The 11,030-nt window shown below is 40.3% G+C and overlaps 1 protein-coding gene across 1 annotated transcript; it reads left to right on the top strand.

Moving 5' to 3' along the window:
• Nucleotides 1–5,012: 5,012 nt before the first annotated feature.
• TAS2R16 (taste 2 receptor member 16) lies at nt 5,013–5,926 on the top strand. The gene is given in 5 exon segments (XM_039239660.1): nt 5,013–5,131; nt 5,133–5,159; nt 5,161–5,438; nt 5,441–5,603; nt 5,605–5,926. Coding segments are annotated over 5 exon segments (909 nt in total).
• Nucleotides 5,927–11,030: the final 5,104 nt, after the last annotated feature.

The raw sequence follows: 11,030 nt of genomic DNA, 5'->3' as shown, positions 1-11,030 counted from the left end.
CTTTTCAGGATACAATATTGATGTATAAAGCTGGTTTCCTTTACATACACTAATAATGAATCATCTAAAAAGAAAATTAAGAAAGCAATCCCACTGGCAATAGCATCAAAAAGGATAATGCACTAAGGAATGAACTTTTTTTCCTATGTAAATAGAAAAACAATTCTAAATCTTTTTACAATTCTATATAAATTATATTTATAATTATATATATATAAATTATATTTATAATTATATATATATAAATTATATTTATAATTATATATAAACTACAATTCTATATAAATAGGAAAACAATCCTAAAGAATCAGAATAACCAAAGGAAGCTTGAAAATGGACAAACCAGCCTGAGGCCTCCCGTGTTCAGATTTCCAAATATATTAGATTTCCAAATATATTACAAAATTGCAGTAAGTAAAACAGCATGGTGCTGGCTTAGAGACCAACATATATACTAGCAGAATGGAATAGAACAGAAATAAACCTATGTGTACACAATCAACTGATCAATGACAAGGAATGGGGAAAAGATAATCTCTTCAACAAAGGTGCTGGGAAACCTGGATGCACACATGCAAAAGAAAGAAATTGGACCCTTATACTATATACAAAAATCAACATAAAATGCATTAAAGACTTACATGTGAGACTATAAACTGTAAAACTCCTAGAAGAGAACATAGGGGAAAATTTCCTTGACATTGGACTTTGCAGTGATTTGGTGGATATGACACCAAAAACACAGGGAACATAATCAAAAATAGGCAAGCGCAACAACATCAAACTAGAATCTTTCTGTACGGCCAAGGAAACAACCAACAAAAATAAAAAGGCAGCCATTTGAATGGGAGAAAATAATTGCAAATCGTGTATATAATAAAGGGTTGATTTCCAAAAGGTGTAAGGAACTCCTAAAACTCAGTAGCAAAAAAAATCAAATAACCTGGTTCAAAACATTTTCCCAAAGGTGTCGGTTATGGTCTCTAAAGCTCCCCAAATGAGTCCATGTGAACCTGTGGAGACTTAATCACTCTCTGGGGTGAAACTCAAGTGTAGTAAGTGGCTCCTAAGCGGCCTCCCTTTATTTATCCTGATTTGTCACAGAAGTCTTAGTCTATTCTATTGATATGGTATCTGTGTATAAACTCATTATTTTAGTAGTTACTAAATATAGGTACCTATAAATATAATTCAACCAACATAGAGTTTGGTTATCTATTTCTTAGAGTTGTCTCTGTATGAGTTTCCTATTGCTGCTGTAACAAATCACTACAAATATAGTGGGTTTAGTACAACACAGATCTATTATCTTAAAGTTCAAGAGGTCAGAGTCTGAAGAGAGTCTTGTGGATCTAAATCAAGGTATCCACATAGCTGTGCTCCTTATGACAGCTATAGTGGAGAATCTGTTCCTTGCCTTTTCCTACTTCTAGAAGTTGCTTGGATTCCTTAGATTGCGACTCTGATCTCTGCTTCCATCATCACATCACCTTCTCTGACTCTCACTCTCTTGCCTTCCTCTTACAAGGACTTTTGTGATTACACTGGGTCTACCTCAGTTTTCCAGAATCATCTTCTCATCTCAAGATTTTTAACTTTATCACATCTGCAATGTCTTTTTGCCATATAAGGTGACATAGTCAAAGGCTTCAGGGATTCAAATGTGACAATTTGGAGGTCATTATTTTATCTACAACAGTGTAAATAAACCAACATGTGATAGGGGCTTGACCACAGTATTCCTGAATTCACATTGTATTAACCTGGGAATCATGTCGCCAGTCCCATTGGCTCAAACAATGATCGACAATACATACTCACAGCCATGTGGATCATGGGAATCTCTCTCCACAATGTCACATAAGATTATAAGTCACCATTTGTCTCATTCAGTTTCAATGCATTTGTTCAAATGAAATGCCAAGCCACAACTTTTTCCCTAAAAAAATAGTTGCCACTTTGGGCACACTATATTATAGCATCCTTGCCAAGTTAAGTTGTTTGAATGACATAGGCATATAATCATAGTGCATATTCTCTACAATGCTAGGCCGCTGGCCCTCACACTTACAGCATAGTAAAACATATTTAGTCTGCTCTTTTCGTCTCTTCATTCATTGAATAAATATTTTCTAAGTACCAACTAGGGACTGTAGTGTTCTAGTTGCTAAATCAAAGGACCCCAGAGATCACTCTGCAGGATTCACACACACACACACACACACACACACACACTAAAAGACTCATCCTTTGAACTCCTAACTCCACATAACATCAACCACCAGTCTATAGGGACTCAGTCTATATGTGTCACATTCAGAGAAGCTGGGTTACTTGATCAGTCACTGTCACAAAGAGAGTGAGTGGAGTGGAGTAGTGCCAGGTCATCCCTGAGGCTGTGGGCCAGCCTATCGATGGCTGGTTTGGACAGAAGTTCATTCCTGATGAAACTACTGTGGCTGGTATTGTCATGATGACTATAGTGGTGAGGATTGCACTTAAGACCTCAGAAGGAGGTCTGGAGCATCGAGAGCATTCTGGAGTTTCTCGGAGTGAGGCAGTGCCTATAGAAGGCAACATGTGTAGTGCATCCTGGACAAAACGCAGATATTAATGCTATTATTGCATATTTCACTTACTGTCACTTCTTAATTTTATTTTTTTTAAATGTTTTTTATTTATTTCTAGGAGAGAGAGAGAGAGACAGCGTGAGCAGGGGAGGGTCAGAGAGAGAGAGGGAGTCACAGATTGAAACAGGCTCCAGGCTCTGAGCTGGAAGTCAGCACAGAGCCCGACGCGGGCCTCGAACCCACGAACCGCGAGATCATGACCCAAGCGAAAGTCGGACGCTTAACCGACTAAGCCACCCAGGCGCCCCTTACTTACTGTCACTTCTTATTCTCTTCTTTCTCCCTATTTCTGTGTGGATACATCTTAACCCAGTCACCTTTTCATCGCAAGCTACTGTTTTGTCCTCTCACTTTTTAATTTGCTGATTCTTGCATTTTATTGAGAATGCAAAGCAGATGCTTTCTAATATTCTCTTTTCTATAAACAGAATTTTTTTAAACTATGGCTTACCTTTGTACCATGAGTTCAGTGGTTCATTGTGTTATGTTTAAGAATTCTAAGCTTCATGTTAGATTACTTCTGTTTTGTTTTGGTTTTTTTTGAATGATTAAAAGTCCATAAGACTTGGTGCTTATCACACATAAGGTCAATGACTTTCACTTTGTCTCTATCACCAATTAGCAATTATTAGAATTCACTTCTCATTTTTGAATATACTAAGTAAATGTTTTGTGTCTATCTGGCACAGTTTTCCTGGACCCATTTCCTGAATTCATCCTCTAGTCGGCCTATATAGCTAGGAATTAGTTCCTAGATATTTGGAATATTTGGAAGTAATGTGTAGCTTGTCCCTTGTGCAAAACAGTGCTTAAAGTCTGCAAATTCACAGGTTCCTGCCTATATGGATCTTTCTGTCTCTGAGTCTTTCAATTCCATCTTCGTGTTCCAAGGCGCCACATACATACACCATGTGTTCACTTCCACACTAGTAGCAGTGGATACACGGAACTGCAGTTCCAGAATCAAGTTATAAAAAGAGCTTGCTTCATGGAGGTGCCATTAGAGCTGTTGGAGAAACTGCAAATCAAGTTTGCCTCTAGCAAGAATACAAAGGGTAGAAGGGCAAGGGGTTAAACGTCCAAGTCCTCCGTAGCAGCCCAGAGTGTGAACACAGGCCTGCGTCACCACGGGCCATGGGCTGCTCAGCCTGGGCTCAGGACCTGTGTGGACGGGGCTTTGGGCTTCACTGCATGTGATGGGGAGAGTATGGCAGACACCACAGTCCACCGCGAAGAAGGGAGGCAGCTGGCGGGTGCAGTAGCCTCAGCAGATGCCTGACAAATCAGACCGCGCAGCATCTGCTGCAGTGGGACTTACTTGTGAGCCCACAGGGGACACTTCCAGAAATAATTCATGGGTACTTTACAGAGGGCTGAACTTTTACAGGGCCAGGTTACACCAGAGTCAGGGATATTTGAAGTCTCCACCGACAGGGATTCCATTGTTCCAGCCTTCCAAACAGAGGCAGAGCTTCTAGGCTTCTCTACTCACTAGGCCTAATTTTCAAAACTAGTTTTACTAGTGGGAAGAGGGCCTTCTTTACTCATCTTGAGTGACAGAAAGAGCTGGCCATGCAAGAAGACAAAAAACGATGATGTCAACGGAACATGAACAATTCCCAAAGGCTCAAGGCATTAGAATTGGCATAACAATGGATAAGGATGCCACCCTTCTATTGTTGGGAGTGCCATGGAGGGTGTGCAGTGATTTCTCTAATGAGGAACTCAGTGGGCAATTGTGAAAGTGTTTTGCATTGGATGAGGGTACTTGAAGTTCTGGAATTCTAGCAATACTGCGGGTAGAAGCTGAGAGTAAAGACTTTTCTTTATTATTTTTAATTTACACTCACACATTGGTTGTAGCATCCACTCCAGCTTACTGTGGAAGCCAAGGAGACAGGATTTCTGAAGTTCCCCTTATTATGGCCCTCAGCAGAATAGAAATATTACCCAGGACATGAATGGACAGTGAAGGCTTTATCTTTCCTGTGGTTCACATTTTAGGTTAAAAAAGTGAGGATATCATTTAAAGAAGATAGAGAAATAAGTTAAAGACACTTTGGACAGATAAAGAGGAAATAAACAGCATGACTGTGAAATAAGTATGTCTTTTATGGGAATAATCAAGTCACCTCAGGAGCAGGAAATGACATTCAAACAGATTTCCTTGCATCCGGGCCCACTAACAAACAGCAAGCAAAGCATAAGGAGATCTTGCAGATGGGAAAATAGCAAAGTAAAAAATGAGCCAGGGAAGATTTGCATCCAGAGGGAGGTATTTTCTTGCATGATACAGTAGTGGGACTTGGAACCTATCCCCCACCTGGAAATTATTGCAGAGATTTTGAGTCTGTGCCCAAGAAGATACTTTGGAGTAGAAGAATGATGCCCCTCCAGCTCACTACCTTCTGCATAACCATCTATGTGCTCAAGTCCTGGAGAGTAATTATGCAAAGCAGCTTAATTTTTGCAGTGCTTGGCAGAGAGTGGGTGCAAGTCCTTGATGGACTTGATTCTCACCTGCCTGGGTATTCTGTCTATGGTGAGCATCAGTGCTGTACAATTTTCGCTCTTATTGTAAGCTTAGCTATGTATTTCAGTACTTGTCAATAACCTGGAAATTTACTAATACTCTTTGTTTCTGGTTAACCGGCTTTGGTGCTGTCTTCTAATGTTTCAAAGTCTCTTCCTTTACCGGTCCCCTCTTCCTCTAGCTGAGGTGCAGAATGCTGACGTTTATTCTTTGGTTATTGCTGCATTCTTTGTTGATTTTTTGTGTGTTGATCATCTTTTCAGCTATTAGGAATTATATCAGTTTTACTTAACCACCCTGGGGCATTTCCTTACAAACAGCATTATGGTTAAGAGACCTAAGACATTCCGTTTGTATTTTACCACATCTCACCAAATGGTTGCATTGGTTATTCCTTTCCTCCTGTTCCTGGCCTCCACCATCTTGCTCACGGTCTCACTAACACCATAGCACTGGTCACTGCAGCTCCAGCATGAAAGCTCACACCACTGCCCTGAGGTCTTTTGCCATCTTTCTCATCCTCTTCACCTCTTACTTGCTGACCCTACTCCTCTCGATTATGAGCATCTCATTGGATAAGAGGTCTTGGTTCTGGGCTTGGGAAGCTGTCATTTGTGCTACAGTCTCTCCTCACTCTGCTTCACTAATACTGAGCATCCTTAAATTGAAAAAGATTTTAAAGATAAGGAGCTGGAGCCTAGAGACTAGACTGCCTGAGGTGCAGGGCACAACAAGACCCTGGGTAAATGGGAGATTGCATTGACACAACTAATACCAATAACCTGCCTTACCCTTGACAATCTCCCATGAAGTAGTGATACACCATAAGCCCAAGCCTCATTCTTCTTCATCCCCACAGCCATCTATCTCTAATCAATTCTTTCCCTATTCCATGACACTCCTTCATTTCCTTTCCACAATCGCCATGTTGGTCCCAACTTTCACATGACTTACACACATCTCCATAGTCCTGTCTACTCCTAGAATCTTACTGTCTGTATATTAAACACACACACACACACACACACACACACAAATCATGATGCCTACATGTTATTTTTATTTTATCCTTTTCATGACTGCCAATTACTTTACACATTAAAATGAATCCCTTTCCCTCAAGAATTTATTGCCCACACCTTGAATGTTCCCCATGCTAACCCCTCAATCCACTTTCCTAACTTTAGCCAAGAAAATGTCTTGCCATCTCTCTCTCTCCTCTCTCTCCCCCTCTCCTCACTCTCTGCTGCTGTTGCTGCTGCTTCTAAACCTTTATCCAGTGACATAAATTTGCTTATTTGTTTCTCTACCAAATACTGTCCCTTATTTCCTTTAAAACTCAAGTCAAAACTGAATTCCTCTTTCATTTTCCTTCACCAAGACACCGTACTCTTCCTGGAATAGCAGACTACTGACCCATAAGTAGTTCATCCTAGAACCTCTCCAAATATTGGCAACCTAACTGGGTCAATTGTAGATGGTTTCCATTGGTTGGATTCTTGCCTCTCTATTGTACTACAAGTTGGACTGAACTTTCTAGGAAGATTCCTAGATTGAGGCTTAACTGGGTATAAAACCCAGGTGTCAGCTGGGAAACTCCTCTTACTTTGTAAAATCTGAGTTACATTGGCTTACATTTTCTAGTCTCTTCTATATGTCCTCTGTCATAATTCAAAGTCCTTCTCAAAAGGGTAAGAATATAAGAGCTGCATAGTACTCAATGAAGAATCACCAGTACTTGAACTAGGTGCCCACGGTCCGAGAAGGCGCCAGAAAAAACTGCACTGCAGCGCTCCTGACACCATCCCTGGTGGTGGTGTCCCAGTGACGCAGTGGCGACACTGGAGGCACGTGGTGGCAGCCTGGACTCTGCAGAGTGAAGTTGCTATGTTCCCTAATGTACTCGCACTTGGGTTATATTGCTACTTGACCCCGGCGGATCTGAGGCTGCGGCACTTCACCCACCCCCCACTCAACCCCCAGCAGAAGGGATGCAGCGACCTACGGGACTGTTTAGGGAGGTATAAACAAAGCCCGCAGACTGGGACCTGGAAACGAGGCAGGGTGTGGGGCATAGAACTCAGCCCACCTTGGCTACATCCTCAGCACAGGGAGATCAGACCCAAAGAAGTGATTTGCAATGTTTGGTTGAGAAGGAACTGGGGGGATGCCATTCTTCTCCCCACAGCCACCAAGGTGGGGCCTCAGGGAGCAGCCATCGGACACAGTGGAAGTGAGAACTGCCTACACCAAACCACTCCCATCCCCTCCATGGAACTGTTTTGTTGTTGTTGTTGTTGTTGTTGTTGTTGTTGTTGTTTTTACCTGAGCCTGGGTTTGCGTGTTTATTGGTTTTGTCTGTGCGTTTGTGTACCTTTGTTTCCTCCGTGGTTGTCTGTTTTCTTTTTCCAGGGCTGCCTCAAGAAACAAGCCAAACTACACATGGTGGAGAGTCCCAAATACTGCTATGAGTGGGAAACAAAATAACCAAATGCTCAACAAGAGAAACCAAGAGACACCATTCAAAGAACACTTCCTGAACAGACAGGCCCTGAACAGTCAAAAAACCCTCTCTAATACAGCAGCAATCGCAGGGACAGAGTGTAAAACAAGCTTTTAAAATTAACAACAGATAGAAAGCTAACCAAAATGACAAAACGGAAGAACTCTCCTACAAAGAAATTCCAGGAAGAAATGACAGCTAAAGAATTGCTCAAAACAGATATAAGAATTTAGAACAATAGTGATAAAATTAGTCCCTGGGCTTGAAAAAAGCATGGAGGACATCAGAGAAACTTTGGCTACAAACATTATGTAGATTAAAAATAGTTATGATGAATTAAAAAATGCGATAAATGAGATACATAATAAACTAGAGACATCCCATGCACCGATTGAAGATGCAGAAAGTAGAATAAGTGATTTAAAAGACACAATTATAGAAAAAGGAGAAATAGAGAAAAGAGAGATAAACTGATCCAGGAACATGAAAGAAGAGTTCAAGAACTCAGTGATACAATCAAATGGAACAATGTCCATATCATAGGAATCCTGGAAGAGGAAGAGAGAGGGAAAGGTGCTGAAGGAGTCCTGGAACAACTAATAGCAGAGAACTTCCCCAACCTGGGGAGGGAAGTAGATGTTGACATTCAAGAGGCACAGAGAACTCCCCTCAGACGTAACTTGAATCGATCTTCTGCATGACATATCACAGTGAAACTGGCAAAATATAAGGACAAAGAGAATATTGAAAGCAGCTAGGGAGAAAAGGGTCCTAACATACAAAGGGAAACCTATCAGAGTGGTGACAGACCTGTCTACTGAAACTTGACAGGCCAGAAAGGAATGGCAGGAGATCTTCAATGTGATGAACAGAAAAAATATGCAGCCAAGAATCTTCTATCTAGCAAGCCTGTCATTCAGAATAGAAGGAGAGATAAAAGTCTTTCCAAATAAACAAAAATTGAAAGGATTAGTCACCACTAAACCAGCCCGACAAGAAATCCTGAAGGGGACTCTCTGAGGGAAATGTTGCAAGGAACGCAAGATGCTAGAGACCCCACCACAAGCATGAATTCCACAAGGGACACAAAGACTCTAAACCCACATATTTCAATAATAACACTGAATGTAAATGGGCTGAATGCCCCAATCAAAAGACATAGGGTAGCAGAACGGATAAAAAATCAAAATCCATCTATCTGCTGTCTACAAGAAATGCATTTTAGGCTGGAAGTCGCCCTCAGAATAAAAGTAATGGGATGGAGAAATATACATCATGCTATTGGAAGTCAAAAGAAAGCTGGAGTAGTTATACTTATATCAGACAAACTGGACTTTAAATTAAAGATAGTAACAAGGGATGAGGAAGGGCATTATATAATAATTACAGGGTCTATCCATCAGGAAGAACTAACAATTATAAATGTCTATGCACCAAATATGGGAGCACCTAAATATTTAAAACAATCACAAACATAAACAATCTTATAGATAAGAATGTGCTAATAGTAGGGTACTTTAATTCTCCTCTTATAGCAATGGATAGATCATCCAGACAGAAAATCACTAAAGAAACAATGGACTTGAATGACACATTGGACCAGATGGATCTGAGAGATATATTTAGAACTCTACTTCCTGAGGCCATGGAATTCACTTTCTTCTCAAGTGCACATGGTACATTCTCCAAGACAGATCACATACTGGGACATAAAGCAGCCCTCAATAAATATAAAAGAATTGAGATCACACCATGCACACTGTCAGATCACAATGCCATGAAACGAAATCAATCACAGGAAAAAGTCCGGAAAACCTCCAAAAACATGGAGGTTAAAGAACACCCTACTAAAGAATGAATGGGCCAATCAGGCAATTAGAGAAGAAATTAAAAAATATATGGAAACAAATGAAAATGAAAATACAATAATCCAAACTCTATGGGAAGCAGCAAGGAAGTCCTAAGGTGAAAGTACATTGCACTCCAGGCCTATTTCAAGAAATTAGAAAAAGCAAAAGTGCAAAATCTAACAGCTCACCTAAAGGAACTAGAGGGAGAGCAACAAGAGCACCCCAAACCCAGTAGAAGAAGAGAAATAGTAAAAATCAGAGCAGAAATAAACAACATATAAACCAAAGAAACAGTTGAACAGATCAATGAAACCAAGAGTTGTTTTTTTTTTTAAAATAAACAAAACTGACAAACCTGTAGCCAGGCTTCTCAAGAAGAAAAGAGAGAGCACTCAAATAGACAAAATCATGAATGAAAATGGACTTATTACAACCAACCCCTCAGAAATACAAGCAATTATCAGAGAATACTATGAAAAATTATATGCCGACAAACTGGATAACTTAGAAGAAATAGACACATTCCTAAACACACACTCACTACCAAAATTCACACGGAAAGAGATGGAAAATCTGAAGACACCCATAACTAGTGAAGATATCGAATCACTTATTGAAAATCTCCCAACAAATAAGAACCCTGGACCAGATGTCTTCCCTGGGGAATTCTACCAGACATTTAAAACAGAGTTAATATCCATTATTCTCAAGCTATTCCAAAAAATAGAAATTGAAGGAAAACTTCCAGACTCATTTTATGAAGCCAGCATCACTCCGATTCCCAAGCCATACAGAGATCCAACAGACAAAGAGAACTACACGCCAATATCCGTGATGAAAACAGATGCAAAAATCCTCAAAAAGATACTTGCAAATCGAATTCAACAGCACATAAAAAGAATTATCCACCAAGATCAAGTGGGATTCATTCCTGGGTTACAGGGCTGGTTCAATATTCGCGAATCATTCAATACGATACATCACATCAACAAAAGAAAAGCTAAAACCCATATGATCCTTTTGATAGATGCAGAAAAAGCATTTGACAAAATACAGCATCCCTTCTTAATAAAGACCCTTGAGCAAGTCGGGATAGAAGGAACTTACATAAACATCATAAAAGCCATCTATGAGAAGCCCTCAGCTAACATCATCCTCAACGGAGAAAAACTGAGAGCTTTCCCCCTGAGATCAGGAATACGACAGGGATGGCCACTCTCACCACTGTTGTTTAACATAGTGCTGGAAGTCCTAGCATCAGCCATCAGACAGCAAAAGGAAATAAAAGACATCAATTGGCAAAGAAGAAGTCACACTTTCACTTTTTGCAGACGACATGATACTCTACATAGAAAACCCTGCAGATGCCACCAGAAGCCTATTAGAGCTGATCCATGAATTTAGTAAAGTTGCAGGATACAAAATCAACGTACAGAAATTGGTTGCATTTTTGTACACCAACAATGAAGCAACAGAAAGAGAAATCAAGAAACTGATCCATTCACAATTGCACA

This window comes from Hyaena hyaena, unplaced genomic scaffold (genome assembly GCF_003009895.1).
Source record: "Hyaena hyaena isolate Hyena2069 unplaced genomic scaffold, ASM300989v1 scaffold_161, whole genome shotgun sequence".
In the NCBI taxonomy this organism is placed as follows: Eukaryota; Metazoa; Chordata; class Mammalia; order Carnivora; family Hyaenidae; genus Hyaena; species Hyaena hyaena.
Note: the sequence above shows the minus strand (reverse complement) of the source record. Positions and strands in the feature narration are given on the sequence as shown.